Here is an 18,518-nt window from a genome sequence, read left to right as displayed (position 1 = left end):
TCTCTTTAATTTTCCAAGTACCTTTCCAGGGCGGAAAGCAGGGATCCCAAACAACGTGATCACTATGAAAAATGTGGAGGGTGCAAGAGGTAGTACAGGGGTTAAGGTACTTGCATCCCTCTGACCTTGGTTAAATCCCCAGCAGTGCATATGGTTCCCCAAGCACTGCCAAGTGTGGTCAATTTGTCCCATCCTGGGAGGGGAGGGGTGTACACAGACCTCTGAAAAATAAATAACACGTATCTTAAATAAGCTTAACCGAAAATACACCAGCTTGGAGATCATTGCCTGGAAAGATGCAGAGTATTATGTGGTTAGGAAGCAGTCACTGTAAGCACCGGCTCTCCTACGGTTGATGACACTGCCATTTCCCCAAGCAAGTTTGCAAACACTTCCTAAAGTCAAGAAGCACGGGTTAGCAGAGGCATTAACTCCCTGCAGTGGGCAATGGAACTGAAATTCTTCAGGTGTGCAAAGAAACATAATCACTGGTACATAAAAGACCACCCACAGGCTCACAGCTGCTAATGTCCCCCCTCGAAGTAGCAAGGCCCCAAAATAGGGAAGAGAACCTTTGGGAACAAATATAATTAAGGAAGCTGGAGACTGCAGATTCTAAATAAAGAAGAGAGGCCGCGGTATAGTTGCAGATTCTAAATAGAGAGGCAGCGGTATAGTATCATGGGAGTCTCAAAAGGTCCAGGGGGCCAATTCATTGTTCAAAGCGACAGAGAACAAGGACACTGAGCATGGTGACCTGGGAGAAGAGTTTAACAAAGTAGCAGGGTGAAAAGCGGGGACCACTAAGTTATCTGAAATGAGGCTGGAAGGGCTGTCATCGAGTCTCAAATACCAGCAGGGCTTCACTGAACAGCCTGCGGCCAGGACCAGGGGAGTCCTCACTGGCTTTGGTGCTACCCAGAGCACCAGCGAGAGAGTCCGGAGCCTGGGCATGAGATGCTCCCTGGATCCTTAACTGCCAATGTTGGCAAGCCTCTCCCTCTTTTTAAGTTTTTTGAGTCACACTAGGCAATGCTCAGAGGTCACTCCTGCCTCTGCACTCAGGAATTACTTTGCTGGCAGTGCTTGGGGGAATCATACGGGGTGCTGGGGGATCGAAGCTGGTCAGGCAGAGGCCAGGCAAGTGCCCTCCCTGCTATCTCTTCACGCACTGCCCCCTCCTTCCCGTGGCCTCTCCCTCTCTGGACAAGCCTGCTCCCCCAGGGCACAATGGGCAGAGGAAGAGCCGATCTCCAAGACCCCCTCTAATCTCAGAACTGAGTGTCTACTGCCCCTTGTGTACTTGGAACACACATTCCCCAGCTGTCCCCACCGCTTACTCCCTTACTCCTCTGCTCTGCCTGCATGTCCAATGATCTCTTTGCAAGACTTTCCCTGGAGCTGGCACATGACTGACCTGGGTTCGAGTCCTGAATATCCCTGCTTTATCATCCTGTATTACACCGGTCACCATCAACCACACCATTTCAACTGTCATGGCTGTCACCTCGAGGTGACACCAGACAAAGCCCCTTTCCAGTTATACACGAGACTCGTCACATGCAATTTCATCTCGTTCACCACTGTGGCATGCCTGGCATAAGGCAAGCACTCAGATATCTACCAGAGGGACAAATGTCAACTCGAGGGGGAAGACTTTTTCCTCCAGGCTGACTGACTTTCCTCCAGGCTGACTTCCATCCAGGGGCCAAGTGTGGAACAAGAACACAGTGGATTCACAGGTGCGTGCCGCTGCTGTTGTGGTTTTAATGAGATCCCGGCCACCCTCAGTTCTGGAGTCCAGTGCCATGGACAGTTGGGGTTTAATACACCCCCCAACCAGGTCCCAATCTCCGAAGGGGATCGGCGCTGCTCCGCTCCAACTTCAGAGTGGTCACCAAGAGGACAGCATGTGGTGGGCGGGGAAGGGAGGGGCTTGGTAGGGACGGAGCAAGGATGACTTTCCCCGTGGTTCACTTCTTGTTTCCTCCCAGGCCGATGCAAAACCTCTAAGAAAAGTTCCAGGACACTCCGAGGGCTCGACTCAGACTGGATGTTCCACCGTCGACAAGGCCTGGTGGAGGATGCGCGGCCTGTCTCTCCGATCCCTGCTGGTCCCCCTGCCCTCCGAGCCCTGGATGCTGGTCCAGTTCAGAAGTCGCTACCGCTGCGCAGCCTGGTCCGCCTCGTAGCCCTCCGTCTTCATGTCGTTGAGCCCCAGCTCCTCGTTCTGGTCGAATGTGCGCTGGTAGCGCTCCACCTTCATCTCGGGATCTGCTTCGGGGGCGTACACGTTCTGCCAGCCAACAGCAGAGGGTCAGTGCCTGATTCACCCTGCTTTCCCCACACCGCCCATCCCCATGACCTCAGTGATGGATTCCACGGGGAATCCTCTGGAGTTCTCAGGAACTCCAAACCCCAGTGGGGTCAAACGTGTGTGTGTGTGTGTGTGTGTGTGTGTGTGTGTGTGTGTCTGTCTGTCTGTCTGTCTGTCTGTGTGGTGTGTGTGTGGGGGGGGGGGGAGGTGGGCACTCAAATCATGGGTAGTCATGGGGTCCTAGGGGCAGAAATGGACCAGTGTGGCGTCAGGCAGAATGGGGAACAGTCAGCCTAGTTTCTTTCTTTCTTTTTTTTTGCTTTTTGGGTCACACCCTGCAATGCACAGGGATTACTCCTGACTTTGCACTCAGGAATTACTCCTGGTGGTGCTTGGGGGACCATATGGAATGCTGGGAATAGAACCCAGGTTGGCTGCGTGCCCTACCTGCTGTACTATCACTCCAGCCCCCTGGATGCCTCAATTTCACTTTATTTATTTTTATTTATTTATTCATTTTGGCTTTTTGGGTCACACCCAGCAATTCACAGGGGTTACTCCTGGCTCTGCACTCAGGAATTACTCCTGGTGGTGCTCAGGGGACCATACGGGATGCTGGGAATCAAACCCAGGTTGGCCTCATGCAAGGCAAATACCCTACCACTGTGCTATTACTCCAGCCCGGGTCAGCGTAGTTTCTACCTGTGTCTTCTAATGAAGAACACAGCGATGGGGCCTGTGGCAGGAAGCCTCCAGTTTTCTGTGACCCTCACGGTAAACGGGAAAGCTATGGTCAAACACAAGAGTAGTTCTTTATGTGCTTAAAGCCTCTCGGCTTTCCTATCTGTACCCCTGGACAAGCACAATTTCTCATTGTGTGGCCACATTTGCAGACTACGAAGTCTGCAGCTGGGAGGCCCTGGGTCTGGCGACAGTGGGGTCACCATCAGCACGACCACTGAGCCCCTTAACCCCTACAGAAGAAGCCACTGCTACAACTAGGGGGAAGAATGGGGCCACAGGAAGAAAGTGCTGAGGGGCTGACCTGGAAGAAAACGCTGAGGGAGTGTCCTTTTCCCCTGACAACACACTTAGAGTCCCTCCCGACTTCCCCACTCTTCCCTCGTGTACCAATTCAATCAAGAGGTTTGCCGGCCAAAAGCCTGGATCTATTCGTTCCCGGGTAAACGACACATGGTCGAGGCAGGCTGCAAGTTTATCTCCAGCCTGAAAGATCATGGAAGGTCTCCTCACCTGCAGGTAGCTGTTTCCTGCTGGGTCGTTCATGATCAAGTGAGCCTTCATGTTCCCCTCCAGGATCTAAAGGGGGCAGAACACAACAGGTTCACAGAACAGTTCCAGAGAAGGGCCGGTGGCCACAGAGGTGAACCCAAGATACATTGCAGGATCCCCTCAGAGTTTACAAAACAAACACTGTCCTCCCATTGTTCATCGAGTTGCTCGAGTGGGCCCAGTAACGTCTCCATTGGAGACTTCGTTGTTACTGTGTCTGGCATATCGAATACGTCACGGGGAGCTTGCCAGGCTCTGCCGTGCGGGCGAGATACTCTCGGTAGCTTGCCGGGCTCTCCGAGAGGGGCGGAGGAATCGAACTCAGGTCGGCCATGTTGGCTGCGTGCAAGGCAAACGCCCTACCGCTGTGCTATCGCTCCAGCCCTCAGAGTTTAAGAAGGGTGAAAAGAGGAGCCACACAAAGTGGAGAGGATCCTCAGCCAAGACCTTCAGAAAGCGGCCTGAGATTCGGATCTCAACTTCCACTCCCATCAGAAGTTAACAACTGCCCTTTGAACAGAGGGTTTCTCGGACGCCACCACGGTACACATCAGCCAGGGGGTTCGGAGTCAGGAGAGAGGTCAAATGCACAGACATCCACACGCTCCATACCGCCTCCCTGCTCGCTCCCAACCTGGGTTCAGTCCTCGGCATCCCATCTGGTCCCCTGAGCCCACCAGGAGTAATTCCTGAGTGCAGAGCCGGGAGTAACCCATGAGCATCGCTCAGGGTGGCCAGGAAAATAACAAAAAAGAAAGACAGATGGCATGGATCTGAGCACAGATCCCCCACATCAATGGTCAGGTATCTCACAGGTGCTAGGAACTGGGTCTGCTGCCCCATTTCCCTGAAGCCCCAGACAGCGCGCTCTGACGAGCCAATCCGCTCACCTGGTCCAATTTCTGGCTAAACTCCTGCAGCTTCTCCGCCTGGTCTGGATTGGAGCTGTCACCCAGCGTGAAAGGATTCTTGGTCACCTGCAATAAATGGCGTCCAAATAGCTAGGACCTTCTCCACTTTTGTGAAGCCTGGCCATAACCTTCTCTGTGTGTGTGTGTGTGTGTGTGTGTGTGTGTGAAGGTATGTGTGTGTACAGGTGTATGTGTGTGTATATGTGTGTGTAGGAGAGACACTGCCCAATCAACTGGAAGAGTGTGTATGTGTAGAGATGTGTGTGCATGCGTGAATGTACAGGAAAGACACTGCCGGATCAACTAGAAGAGTGTGTGAGTGTGTGTGTATGTGTGTGTGTGTGTGTGTGTGTGTGTAGGGGAGACACTGCCCAATCAACTGGAACTGTGTGTGTGTGTGTGTGTGTGTGTGTGTAGGCAAGGGAGAGACAATAACCCTGTGTGTGTGTGTGTAGGCAAGGGAGAGACAATAACCCTGTGTGTGTGTGTGTGTGTGTGTGTAGGCAAGGGAGAGACAATAACCCTGTGTGTGTGTGTGTGTGTGTGTGTGTGTAGGCAGGGGAGAGACACTGCCCAATCACCTGGAAACCATCGCAAAGTCCTCCAGTGAGCTCTAGCTTGAAGCCCATCTGAAGAAATACCAGGTTAGGTCCAACTAACAAGAACCAAACACCAATCAACCGAGAATCAATTCAGAGAAAAGATTCACGGAGAAGAGACACGCACGGACATACATGTGTATGTAAGGAGGGAGCTTGAGAGTCTGGAAGGGACCCCACTTGCCAATTTCACGGTGAAACAAATAAACACGCCTCTCCCCACCCCCCTCTGCTCCCCACCCCCACTACCGCCGCCACACTGTTCATCCGAGTTGGGACTGGGAATTTTCACTTCCGTGAGCCCATAAACTTACCACCCCAGCCCCAAACACTCTTTGAGACTCAGCTTTAAGGCAAAGACATCCCCCGCCCCTCCCCCAACCCCAGGCACCAAGCCAGTCCCAGTCCCGTCCCTGTGCTGAGTCTTACCAGCTCCCGGATGTCCTTCAGCAGCCCCTCCAGGGTGGTGAACTTGCCCCCCAGGACAGCCATGCCCAGTTCAAACTCCAGCTCTGGGATCTCCACACTACACGTCTCAGACTGCGAGGTGAGAGGGCAAGGTCGGCTGAGTACAGGTCCCACCTGTTCCCTCCGCCAGACTCCTCCCCATGGGGACCAGGGGAACACGGGGAGCACCAGCTGGCACAGGCCCACCAAGTCAGGGCTCCTGACTGCCAGGGTCCCAGTCAGCAGCGGCCCGGGGAGTGCCCTTCTGAACACAGGGACACAGAGAGCTGTCATCTTCTGAAGATTAGGGAGTGAGGGGGGCGGTTACAACAAAGACCATATGAAGTTTAAGGGCATCTTCGCCTCTGTACCGTCTACCAGGGGTCATCCCAGGTGGGAAAGGGGGGGGGACCTTCCCCGCTCCCCAGGCACCAGAATGGACGTTCTAATGAGAAGTCAGCCACCTCCCGAGAGGTTACCTTGAGGAGGTCTCGGGTCATATCCGAGGGGTCTGTGATGTGCAGGGTGATCTTCGTGCCCAAAGGCTCCACCGCGCCTCCCGACTTCACCTGTACAGGTGACCATGGTCAGTCCATGGCGGAGATGCCCAGGGTGGACACAGACCTTCCATCTGTTCAGCCACCTCCCAGGACAGAGCCTTCAAAGCACCAGCGACACAGGGACCCAAACCCAGATCCCCGAGAGAGGGCAGCAGCAGTGCATTTACACCAGTGCATTTACCAAAATGCAGCCCACACCGCCAACAGGCTCGAAACCTACTTCCTGAAAAAACTCAATTCCTGGGGTTGAAAGGGGCTTTGGAGAACTTGGCCCAGCCCTATCATCCCATGGGCTCCTTTGTAATATTTATATCAAGAATTGATTAAGCAGAGGCTGGTGACAGTCAAGTGGGTAGGGGGTTGTCTTGTAGACAGCCGACCTGGGTTCAATCCCCGGCATCCCATATGGTTCCCCGAGTGATTCCTGAGTGCAAAGCCAGGAGGAACCCCCCTGATCGTCAGATGTGATCCAAAGAGATCCCCCCCCACCAAAAAATAAAAACTGACTAAACAGCATAGGACCAAGGAGACTGTTCAAAAGGCTTTTGCCTGCAGGACCCCCAGCACTGCATGTCTCCTACGCACCGAACAGGGAAATGGTAACCTCAAGCCCTGCCAGGAGTTTCCCCCAAAGAAACAAAACAAAAATTTCTTTAAAAAAATAAATAAATAAAAGGAGAACTGCCTGGGTTCAATCTCCAGCATTCCATAGGGTCCCCCAAGCCCACCAGGAATGATCCCTGAGTGCAGAGCCAGGAAGAAGCTCTAAGCTCTGCCAAGTGTTGCTCAAAACCTATCTCTCTCTGTCTCTTATCTCTCTCTCTCTGTATATGTGTGTGAGTGTATATATGCATATGTACACACACACACACACACACACACACACACACACAAGTATATAATATATATGTATAGTACCAGTTTCTGGCTAAAAATACTCAGGTAATGGCGATCTACAATTCTCCAAGCAGCGTGTTCTATTTTCAAACACCTCTGGAAAGGTCTGAGTCAAAAATGCCTCCAACTTCCACCCCTCAGAAGGGCAGGTCAAGGAGCTGGAGAAGGAGTGCAGCAGGGAAGGCATTTGCCTTGCACGCAGCCGGCCCGGGTTCAATCCCCGGCATCCCATAGAGCCCCCCAACTAGTTGGCAAGAGTAACTACTGAGCACCACCAGGTGTGGCCCTCAAATCAAGAAAAATAAACAATTTTTCTTGCCTCCTGGGTTGGAGAGAGAGCAAGGAAGGGCGCTTACTTGGCAAATGGCCAAACCAGACACCCCAAACTGTGCCCCACCAGGAAGGATGAGCTTGTATGAGCTCCGCCAGGAGTGATCCCTGAATGGAGAGCCAGGAGAAGACATGAGCACTGCCAAGCGCCGCCCCAAAACGAAAGAAAGTAACATAATCTGCCCTGCTTTCCCCACCATCAGCCTGGAACACGAGTGAAACACGGGGTGTGTCAGATTCCTCCGTTAGGCTGATTCCCATCTTCCTCTTGGGTTCCTCATCCCTCTAGGCCCAGAAGAAAAACCGATGGCAGGTGCCCGCTGCCACCCCATTCTTGAGCAGACTCAGGGCGGGCAGGAGTCGGCCAGCGTCCCTCCCCCTGGACAGCGCCACTTGCCTCATTGGTACGATGGCCGCAGACCTCGCAGTTGGTAGCCATGATGATGACCTCCTTAAAGTGTGGGATTTCTAGATGCGGCTAAGGAAATCTGCTTCCGGGGCAGCCAGACCACCCTCTGGGGAAGAAAGCCGCAAGCTCCAGGCACCAGGGCTGCACGGAACTGAGGCACAAAGGCAGCTCAGTCATTCAGTCCTCCAAGGGGGCAAGGGCGCAGCGTTGGGGACACAAACACTCGTGGCTTCGGTGGCCTTGAACTTGCAGCCTGATTATGTCTTGGAACCCAGAGCCGAGGGGCAGTCTCCTCAGAGGCAGCCGCCATCCGTCTCCACCCTAGCCAGGGCCAGGTGCCTTCCTCCGGGATGCTGCCCCCCGGCCTGAGCACAACTGTGTGTACAGAGTTATTCACGGCCCCACAAAAGATACGGACTAGCTTCATGTTGGTCTGAGCCGAAGCGTTGCACTCTGGGCAGTTTGTGTTGAACTGCAGCACCTGGAACAGAACACCGGGACACGGGTCAGCCCACCTGGGCACGTGCTTGGGCGAAAGACCGTCAGTGGGGCCAGAGCGATAGGACCTCGGGTAGGGCATTTGCCCTGCACGCGGCTGACCCGGGTTCAATCCCCAGCATCCCATATGGTCCCCTAAGCCCCACCAGGAATAACCCCTGAGCATCACTGGGTGTGACCCAACAAGCAAAAATAAATAAATTAAATTAAATTTGCTCGAGCTCGAGCGGGCCCAGTAACGTCTCCATTGGAGACTTTGTTGTTACTGTGTCTGGCATATCGAATTAAATTAAAAAATAAAGACCGTCAGTGGACAGACTGGAAGTCGCCCGGGTGGGTGGGTGGTGAGGAAGACAGACAGGGAACCACACAGGACTCGGCCCCTGGGGCCTGCTCCTTGCTCTACACCAACGGGCGCAGCACTTACTTCATTTCGGAGGTCTTCCTCTTCCGGCTCCCCTCCTGACGTATCTGCCTGAAGTCACGGAGAGGCAAATCACCAGGTGTCTCAATATCACAGCAGCACCCCCCTCCCCCAAACAGCCCTCCCTGCCACGGGAGGAAATGCTCGGGCTAGCTCACACATGCCCACCAGGGACAAGAGAGCCAGAACGCAAGCCCTGGGCAAGGGCAGGGCAGAGCGGGACACAGCCCTGCAGCCACTGCTACCCTTTCATGTGACACGTAGCCCGACGTCCCCGCCGCGAGCCCGATGGATGATGAATAAATATGCTGAGACCAGGAACACAGGCGGCAACCCCCAAATACGGTCCCTGGTGATCCGGATGCAAGCCAAGTCCAGAATGTTCTGCGTACCCGGAGCCCAAGCATCTCCTCCTGCTGCGGAGTCCGGTTATAGTGTGTGATCCCCAGGGCATCGTCTTTGCGGGGAGCGTGTGGGTTTTCCACAAAGCTGTTCCCCGAGGGATCGTCGATGACCTAAAAGGGGGGGGGGAGGTGTTAGGACAAGAGAGCCTCCACAACAATCCCTCACCGACCGGCGCATGCGGCACCGACGCAAAGATCCCGGTCTGGACGGCCTCCCCTCTCCCCAGGCTCGCCACGGCCCCGCGAGTCTCACCAGAGTGAAAGGCGAGGCCAACTGCTTGAGCTCTTTCAGTTTGCCAATGAACTCATCGATGCTTTTGGCCACGGCCACATCCTTTGCCTGCCATGAAGAAAGTTAAAAGCTTCGGTGCTTGTGCGCCTCACCCCTAAGACGGTAAGTCCCTCTCGGAGCCAGTAAGAACAGAGGCTAAGTTTGCACCAGAAAACGCAGCTGAGCCAGGAAACTAGCGCAGTGGACTGGAAAAGCAACCCCTGGATACGGGAGTCCTGGGTTCACCTCCCAGCACTGCACAGGTCCTCAGCAGTTGCAGGTATGCCCCTCACCACCTCCCTCCCCCCAAAAAAAGCAGAAAGAGGGACTGGAGCAATAGCACAGTGGGTAGGGTGTTTGCCTTGCATGCGGCCAATCCAGGTTCGATTCCCAGCATCCTATATGGTCCCCTGAGCACCACCAGGAGTAATTCCTGAGTGCATGAGCCAGGAGTAACCCTTGTGCATCGCCAGGTCACTATCACTGTCACTGTCCTCCCGTTATTCATCGATTTGCTCGAGCGGGCCCAGTAATGTCTCCATTGTGAGACTTGTTACTGTGTTTGGCATATCGAATACGTCACGGGGAGCTTGCCAGGCTTTGCCGTGCAGGCGAGATACTCTCAGTAGCTTGCCAGGCTCTCCGAGAGGGGTGGAGGAATCGAACTCAGGTCGGCCAGGTTGGCTGCGTGTAAGGCAAACAGCCTACCCGTTGTGCTATCGCTCCAGCCCACATCGCCAGGTATGACCCCAAAAGCAAAAAAAAAAAAAAAATTAGAATTCAGAGGCAATACCACAATGCCCATGTGCCATGAGGCCTTAGGAGAGTAACAGCTAGAGCGAGAGCCATATCCTTCCTTCCCAGAGTTCTCTGCAGACACAGATGGGCTACAACAGGAAGCTTAAACCCTCTTGCCAGACACTCCCCACAAGCCATTATTTCCTGGGCGGCGACGCTCCAGAAACCCCCAGCTCACCCTCCGGAGCGGCTGGTCCTGCTCCAGGCCAGAGATGGCGCGGCTGATTAATCCCTCCACAGTGGTCAGAGCTGATGGAGAAACAGAAGTCAGGGAAGACTGGACGCTACTCTCCAGGGAGTATCTGAGCCCGGACAGTTCACGTGAACTCTCTGCACCCTCCTGTCCTCATTTGCTGAAGGAGGCGGCCTGGAGCCAGCTTCCCTCCGTCTCTAATAACAGTGACGCGGACGCGCTGGAGCCTGTACATCACAGCCCGTCCAGCACTCCCTCGGATCTGAGCTAGGCTTCCCTCTCACGCGACATCCATAAAGCGCACGATGATCACAGGGCCAAACCCACACACACACGCCGCCAGAGATTCCGCCAGAAAGTCAGCTGTCCCGGCAGCCCGATGACCCAGACCCTACCTCCCTTCTGGCTGAAGGCAGGAATTTCAAAATCCAGTTCGGGGATCCTCGCGGTGGCCGAATCCGTCTTCACTACTTCTCTGTTCAGGTCCTGGGCACAAAGAGAAGCGTTCGGCCCAGAGAGGCTGACCGCGGGGGCCCTCCGCAGGCAGGTCCGCTCCATCAGACTTCAGCCCCACGGTTTCTTCCTCCCCTTTCCACCTCCAAGAGCCCAGTACCACTCTGCTCTGGCAATGAGCAGAGACGGTGTGAGCCAGCATTTTTCTTTTTGTCCTTTCTTTCGGTAAGCGGGTCACATCTTTTGATATGGACTTAACTCCTGGCTCTACACTCACGGATCACTCCTGGTGGTTGGTGCTGGACACCGCAAGAAGTATCTAGCATCAAACTGGGTGAGACGCATGCAAGGCAAGAGCCTCACCAACGGCACCGTCTAACAGCACCGTCTCTCCAGCCCCTTAATATCTAGGTTCATCGGGTACCCCCGACACAATTCGCAAAGTACATCCTCCCCACCCTCCCCTCCCTGCCCGTATTGTCTCTGCAAAGCAGATGACCCCCGCCCCAACCATCTCGCAAAGAGGAAACTGAAGCTTGGACACTGAAGCTTGGACCCAGGAGTTTTCTATTTTCTTTTCTTTTTTTTCTTTTTTTTGCTTTTTTGGGGGTCACACCTGGCTCTGCACTCAGGAATTGCTCCTGGCAGTCCTGGTGTGTGTGTGTATTGGGGGGGGGGGGGGGCTATATGGGATGCTGGGAATCGAACCCCAGTCGGGCGCGTGCAAGGCAAACGCCCTACCCGCTGTAGTATTGCTCCAGCCCAGGACACAGAGTTTTCATTCTGGCCCCAGCTGCCAGCGCCCACGCTCGGGCTCCAGTGCCCCGGCTTCCTCCAGCGAGCCTGGACACCTGTCGGGGCCCGCCCTCACCTCCCGGCTCCTGACGGCCAGCGTGTAGCACACCCCCTGGTCCTGGATCCGGCCCGCCGACTGGATCTCCGTGTTGCTCCAGCCACAGTGCTCGCAGGAAAAGGAGCTGACGATGATCTCTCGGAAGAATGGCACCTTGGTGAGCAGGAGACGCGTCGTGCCCTGCGCAAGAGCCAGGGGAAGGCGGGGGGGGGGGGACGACAGTGAGGGTCCCGCTCCCCGCGCAGCTGAGCCCCGGGGTCTCCCCACGCGCCCCCGGCCGCGCCCCCGGCTCACGTTGCGGTAGCAGTTCATGCACAGCGACTCGATCTCGGTGGGCTGCTGCTCCTCATCCTCGGCGCTGATCGGCCGGAACAGGCTCTTCTCGTGGGGCGCCGGGGCCCCGGCGGGCGAGGGGGCGGCGGCGACCCCCGGGAGCCCCGACGCCACTGCTTCCCCGGCCGCCATGGCAGCCACGCGCAGCGCCGGCCCGACTTCCGGCTTCCGGCTTCTGGCCCGCGGTTGACCCGCCCCTTGCGTCACTTCCGCCAGCGCCCGGCCCCGCCCCTTCCCAAAGAGGCTGCGGGCGCCCGGGCTGATCCGGGCTTAGGTGCCAGCCTGGGCATCCCGTGCTCAGTGCTCCCCTTCCCAGGCTTTGCGGCCACCTCAATGCTGGCGTCACTTCCGCCACAGGACGTCTTTGGAGACCCCCGGCAGTTTTCGCTTCACCTTGGCACAGACTTCCAACCCCTGGTGCCGGAGTAGGGCTGCAAGAGCCTGTGCCCAGCGTCTCAGCCCAGGGGCGCATTGACTCGGACTTTCTTTCAACCCACCCCAGGGCCTGACTCTGCTACCCACTCCAGTTTCCACTCTCTCAGCACCTCCTTCCTGTCAGTTCTCATCCTCACCGTGTCTTCATAAACATCAGCCCGAATTCCAGCCTCATTTTTCATTTTTTTATTTCCCCTTCGCCCCCCCGCCCCCCATTCCTTGCCTATTCAGCCTCAGCTCCTCAGCTGACTCACTCTTCCCAGTCCCAACAAAAACACCTCTTGAGGGGGCTGGGTGGATTTTCTTTTCCAGCACCTCTCTTCTCTGAGCACTGACCCCCCAATCCTGTTGCAAACTTCAGGGCATCAGGGGAGGGGACCAACCTGGAGGCTATGAATCCAGATTCACCTGCGGCCACTTGCAGAGAGAGCAGGCAGGTGCTGTGGCAGGATAGGGCATTTCTAAGTGAACGAGGTGTATTTTCCTTTTCCTTCCCCTCCTTCCCCCCACTCCAACACACACACACACTCCCTGTACCTTACTGCAATGTCAGAGTTCCCAGAACATCTAAGAGGAGTGAAAGTGCCTACATAGGAGAGAGAGAACAAAAGGGAATGCTCTGCCACAGAGGCAGGGTGGGTCGGGGGAATGGGGGGTGGGAGGTATACTGGGACCCGTGGTGGTGGATAATGGGCACTGGTGGAGGGATGAGTGTTTGATCATTGTACAATTGAAACACAAGCACAAAAATTTGTAAATCTACAACTGTACCTCATGGTGTTTCACTAACGAAAAATTTTTTTAAATGTAAATGATGGAGAATGGGCACTGGTGGAGGGATGGGTACTGGATCATTGTATAACTGAAACCCCAGCACAAAAATTTGTAAGTCTATAACTGTACCTCATGGTGTTTCACTAATAAAAAATGTAAATAAATAAAATCTTAATTGCTTTAAAAAAAAAGAAAGCGCCTATAATAGACGCATATTCAGGGGTCAGGAGATTAAGACTCTGGGAATCTTGGTTTAGAGAGAGATCAATGGGCTGGAGTACATGCTTTGTGGGTGGCAGATCTATGTTCAAACTCCAACTCAGAGTAGCTCTTGATCACTGCCAGGTGTGGCCCTCCTCCCATCCCACCCGCCCCCCCCACACACACACAAACACACACAGCACATTGGAAACTTGTGTCAAGAAGACAAGGGGGCTGTAGAGAATATAAGAGGTAAGGTCCCAATTGCAGTCCACAATATATGGTCCCCTAAGCCCCCCTGAGCCCAGGGCCAGCAATACCTTTTGTGATGCAAAGCTAAAAATATGTGTTAAAAAAATGGAGGGCCAGACCAATAGTACTTGCCCTGCATCCATCGAATCTGGGTTTGATCCCTGGCACATTATACGGTGATCCCTGAGTATAGAGCCAGGAGTAAACCCTGAGCATCACCAGGTGTGACCCCAAAACAAAACCAAAAAAAGGGGATCAATCATAAAAAGGGGCCGTCCAGTGTGTGAAGCAGAGGGAACAGTGGACTCAGGTCACCCAGAAAGGAGTACAGCACCCTGGGGGCAGTCCCCACTCGCCCTGGGGGCAGCCCTCACTCGCCCTGGTGGTAGCCTTTCCTCTGCATGCAGCCCTGAGCAGACCAGTGACCAGTGTGCTGCAGAGAAAGGTCTGTCTGCCCCATGTCCAAGGGAGAAAGAAGACTGTCCCTTAACACAGAGCCCATCTAGAGCCAGAGCCCTCTGACCGCCTGGACTGGAGCTGGGGGAAAAGCAGTCAAGGGCTCCAGTGGGGACAGAGTCCTCTGGGGGGTGGCGGGGATGTCCCTGCTTTCAGACATGGTCCAAATGAGAGTCACACGAGGCAAGTCGGCATCGTTGTAAGCATCTATTTCCTTTGCTTCCAAGTCTAGCTTTGCCCCCAGAACACGAGGGGGGGGGAGGGCAGAGCTGGAGAGACACAGCAGGGTCCCCCAAGGGCACTAGGGAAGCACCTTCAGTCTAGAGCTGGCAATTCCAGCCAGGGAGATTCTCACAGCCCAGCCCCCAGCAAGGAGAAACACACACATCACATCACATCACATCACATCACATCACATCATTATCATCATCATCACACGCTTTCCTCGCATTATTTTCCCTCTTTCTCCCTTTTCCTCCTCCAACCAGGCAGGGATGGGAAGACCAGACCCGGTCTTGGAGGGTCAGCTGACTGCTTGCAGCGGCCACCAGGTGGCCACAAGAGACTGGGCTGCGGCAAACCCCATGCCATGCAGAGGCCCACCCCCAGTTACCGGCACCATGGCAACGGGACTGGTACACACAGGGCTCAAAAGGAGGGTGCCTGTCCCCCTCTCACTCCCGGCACCGCACAGCGCCCCAGAAGCGGGGCGGGGCTCCTCCTGAGCGCTCCCAAGTGAGCACGGGAAGGCGGGTTTGCAGAGGCCTGCAGCGTGTGATGCGTCTGGATGTGGACAGGGGCAAGAGGCCGGCGCTGCCCGGGGACAACAGTCCCTGGGTGGCCTCGTCTCTCCTGCGCAGGGCCCCTCCACCCTCTGCCCAGCAAGCCACTGTCAAGGACTGAGCTAGGGGCCCTGGGTGCCACCCACACACCACCCCCTCCCACCCAAGGAGCTGGGAAGTGAGCCTGGGCTAGGGACCCCTCAGGGCTCCCCCGGTGGGAGGAGCCGGTCCTCCAGGCCGTAGCTGATGTCCTCCCACAGGTCGTCCAGGCGCGCCTGCAGTTCCCGCCGCGCCTTGTCGCCGTCTCCCGCGGGGAAGTCGGGGGCGAAGGCCTGGTGGCCCGGCGGGGGCGGCGCCAGCTGCTGCTGCACCTGCGCGGTCTCCCGGTCCAGGGCGCGGGTGAAGGCGGCGACCTGCAGGAAGGTGTCGCTGCGGAAAGCCTGCAGCTGCCGGCGCACCTCGTCGGACAGCTCCTGCGGGTCGCGGTCGGCGGCGCCCGCGACGGCGCCCAGCTCGAGGCGCAGCTGCTCCAGGTTGCGCCGGATGCGCGCGTGCAGCGCCTGGGCCTCGCGCGTGAGCTTGCGGGACAGCGCCTGCACGCAGCGGCCGAGGCGCGCGGGGCTGGCGTGGGCGGCGTGCGGGGCCACGCTGCGCTGCAGCTCCTGCACGTGGCGCCCGATGCCGCTCACCAGGCGCTCGGCGTACGGGTGCACGAGCTCCTGCACGCGGCCCGTGTGCGCGACCACGCGGCCGGGCAGCTCCCGCAGCCGGGCCTGGGCGTCGTCTCCCAGCAGGCGCAGCTGTTCCTGCAGCTCCTGGACGCGCAGGGCCACCTGCTCCATCAGCTCCACGGTGTAAGGCAGCAGCTGCCGCCGCAGGCCCTCCAGCTGCCAGCCCACGCGCTCGTGCACCTCGGCCATGTAGGGCTCCAGGCGCGTCCTCACCTCCTGCAGCTCCTCCTGCAGCCGCTGCCTGACGGCTGCGGGGTCGTGGGGGAGCCCCGGAGACTCCCTGCCCTGCCCTCCCAGAGGACCCAGCTTTTCCAGCAACGTATCCATAGCCATAGTGCTGAGGTCTTGCTCCAGGCTGTCCTTCAGGCTGCTGGGGGAGAGGAGGAAGGTCCGGGCTGACTGTCAGACTGCAAAGGCCCCCCATCTTCCTCCCGCCCCCTCCCCAAACACGTGACCCGGGTCCTCTGCGGAAGCAACGGGAGATGGTGGCTCCAGAGCAGGGCTCTCGTCCCCCACCTCCCCACAGGCGCGCCACACACTTGCTCAGATGCCCCTCACCGCCTCACACGGTCCTTTCAACCTGGGGGCCACGGTGGGGCTCCTAAGTCCCATGCCTCAGTGGGAGCAAGTGGCTATAGAGAGGTGGTGGTCCGTGCTCCTAGGGATGAAGGACTGTGGGGAGCAGGCGGGGGTGTTGGGGTCACACACCCATGGGTGCTCAGGGGCTATTTCTGGCTCTGTGGTCAGGAGTGAGCCCTGGTGGTTCTTGAGGGGGTGCTGGGGATCATACTGGAGTCTGGGTGTGCAAGGCAAACGCCTTCAGCCCTGTTCTATCTCTCTGGTTCCAAAAAGTCTTTTTGTTTTTTTTGTTTTTCTTTTTGTCTTTTTGGGTCACACCCGGCGATGCTTAGGGGTTACTCCTGGCTCTGCACTCAGGAATGACTCCTGGCAGTGCTCGGAGGACCATATGGGATGCTGAGAATCGAACCCGGGTCAGCCGCGTACAATGCAAATGCCCTACCCACTATGCTATCGCTCCAGCCCCCCAAAAGGTCTTTTTGTTGTAGCACTGCACTGTCCTGTTGTTCATCGATTTGCTCGAGTGGGCCCAGTAATGTCTCCATTTTGAGACTTGTTGTTACTGTGTTTGGCATACCGAATATGTCACGGGGAGCTTGCCAGGCTTTGCTGTGCGGGCGAGATATTCTCGGTAGCTTGCCAGGCTCTCCGAGAGGGGCGGAGGAATCGAACCCAGCTCTCCCGGCTGGCTGTGCGCAAGGCAAACGCCCTACTGCTGTGCTATCGCTCCAACCCCTTCTTGTTGTAGATGTTGTAAATTTATTGTTGTAGTGCTGGGAATCGAACCCAAGTCCTGGGCATGCAACATATTCTTCACTGCTGAGACATATCCAGGGTCCAGGTGGAGGGTTCAGGGGAGCCCAGAACCACCAGGGTTAGGGTTTTGGGGGCAGCGGCAAGCAGAGGAGGGAGAAGTAAGAGGCAGGGCAGCATCCTGGGGTCCGGCTGTGCCCTCCCTCCACCCACACCGTTAGCCCTGGCCACTCACGGGGACTCCAGGGCCAGTTTCTGCTGTTGAGTCTGCTCCGCTCTGCCTTTGTTCCCACTGCTCTGGCTGAAGTAGTCCCAGAACCCTTTTCGTGCCTGGGCAGCTGAAAACACTGTGGACAGGGATGGAATGGTGAGGGGCTGGGTTCACACGGGCTCGGGCACACACACAGATGCCCACAGGCATGCATGTGTGTCTGCAGATGCATCCACACGTATACTTGCACACGTGCACATGCAAACATACACATAGGTGCTTACACGCTCACATGGGCACCTGCTCTCATGCACGCACAGACTGCACAGCCCCCAAGGGACACTCCCACATGGATGGCAGGCGGGAGACCCACCTGTGAGGAGGGCCAGTGCACAGGTCAGAGCGGCCGCCACGTTCGCCATGATGAGCCCTGAGGAGGCGAAAGGAGGCTGGTTAGAGGGTGGAAGCCACGGGACTTGGATCTGGGGCCTGACCTGGGACCCTCAGTCAGGGGTGGGGTCTCCCTTTCCTCCTCCATCACGCCATGTGGAGTGTGACTTGGCCCCTCGGGGCCCCAGAAGCAGTGTTCTAGGCCCTCTCTAACCCCTCCACCCCAAGCGCTTCTTTTCCCACCCACACCCATTTCGTGGCTGGAAAAACTGAGGTCTCCCCAGGGATAGCTCAGGTGCTCCAAGAGCCTGTCTTGGGGTCCCATTCCCACTGCTGTAATCCTCACCACTCCCTCCCCGGGATCTACAGCCTGGTGCCCCCCGCACACGCCCAGCTGCTCACCTGCTCCGTTCTGGGCACAGAGACTGACTTTCTGCTTTATACCCCAGGGCCTGTACCTCTGGCAGAGCTTGCCCTGGGTAAATACCACGTGGAGGGTCAAAGGATGGCCTCGGCTGCCTCCCAGTTCTCACCTCCTGCCCTTTCCTGGCACCGAGAGGGTTAATGGTGCATCGGTCCATCCGGAGGGTCTGCTCCGGGGAGACAGGGGCTTGCTGGGGGTTACATCCAGAGTGCGGCTGAACTGCCCACCCCGTTTGTCCAAAGCAGGATCTCCCCCTCCTCTGGCCTGCTGATGGCCCACCAGCCTGTTTGCGAGGGGCTGAGGGTTCTGCTCTTACTCAACCGCAGGGCCACGGTGCCCCAGCCAGAGGGACAGTCCCTGCCAGCTTCCAACTGTGCCAAGACTGACCTGAACAGGGCTGCCCGTAGAGGGTTAAAGGCCCTCCTCCTTGATGAAATAGTCCCAGAACAAGCAGGGAAGCCAGAGCAGGTGAGGAGGGGCTGAAGAAGGCAACTGGACCAGGAGTTCCTTCCGGGGGAAATGCTATTCTCCCCACCCCAG

The 18,518-nt window shown here is 56.7% G+C and overlaps 2 protein-coding genes across 4 annotated transcripts; both read right to left on the bottom strand.

Annotated features, from left to right (window-relative positions):
- Positions 1 to 1,740: 1,740 nt before the first annotated feature.
- Positions 1,741 to 12,148, bottom strand: ZPR1 (ZPR1 zinc finger). Its single transcript, XM_056107588.1, has 14 exons — positions 11,952 to 12,148; positions 11,676 to 11,837; positions 10,747 to 10,837; positions 10,337 to 10,407; positions 9,343 to 9,429; positions 9,078 to 9,200; positions 8,689 to 8,736; positions 8,178 to 8,244; positions 7,752 to 7,822; positions 6,047 to 6,136; positions 5,550 to 5,660; positions 4,501 to 4,587; positions 3,572 to 3,637; positions 1,741 to 2,296 (listed from the first exon to the last, which is right to left on the bottom strand). The coding sequence occupies exons 1-14, from the start codon at positions 12,120 to 12,122 to the stop codon at positions 2,162 to 2,164; spliced, it is 1,380 nt and encodes a 459-aa protein (XP_055963563.1). The 5' UTR covers positions 12,123 to 12,148; the 3' UTR covers positions 1,741 to 2,161.
- A 2,154-nt stretch (positions 12,149 to 14,302) lies between these two features.
- Positions 14,303 to 17,977, bottom strand: APOA5 (apolipoprotein A5). 3 transcript variants are annotated; one of them, XM_056107676.1, is made up of 4 exons: positions 17,957 to 17,977; positions 17,538 to 17,594; positions 17,189 to 17,300; positions 14,303 to 15,991 (listed from the first exon to the last, which is right to left on the bottom strand). In XM_056107676.1, the coding sequence occupies exons 2-4, from the start codon at positions 17,584 to 17,586 to the stop codon at positions 15,091 to 15,093; spliced, it is 1,062 nt and encodes a 353-aa protein (XP_055963651.1). In that variant the 5' UTR covers positions 17,587 to 17,594; positions 17,957 to 17,977; the 3' UTR covers positions 14,303 to 15,090. The 3 variants fall into 3 exon arrangements, with proteins under 3 accessions (XP_055963651.1, XP_055963653.1, XP_055963652.1); XM_056107678.1 differs by having other exon boundaries at positions 14,303 to 15,988; XM_056107677.1 differs by having other exon boundaries at positions 17,901 to 17,960.
- Between the last annotated feature and the right edge of the window lie 541 nt (positions 17,978 to 18,518).

Source organism: Sorex fumeus, unplaced genomic scaffold (genome assembly GCF_029834395.1).
Source record: "Sorex fumeus unplaced genomic scaffold, SorFum_2.1 ptg000169l, whole genome shotgun sequence".
In the NCBI taxonomy this organism is placed as follows: domain Eukaryota; kingdom Metazoa; phylum Chordata; class Mammalia; order Eulipotyphla; family Soricidae; genus Sorex; species Sorex fumeus.
Note: the sequence above shows the minus strand (reverse complement) of the source record. Positions and strands in the feature narration are given on the sequence as shown.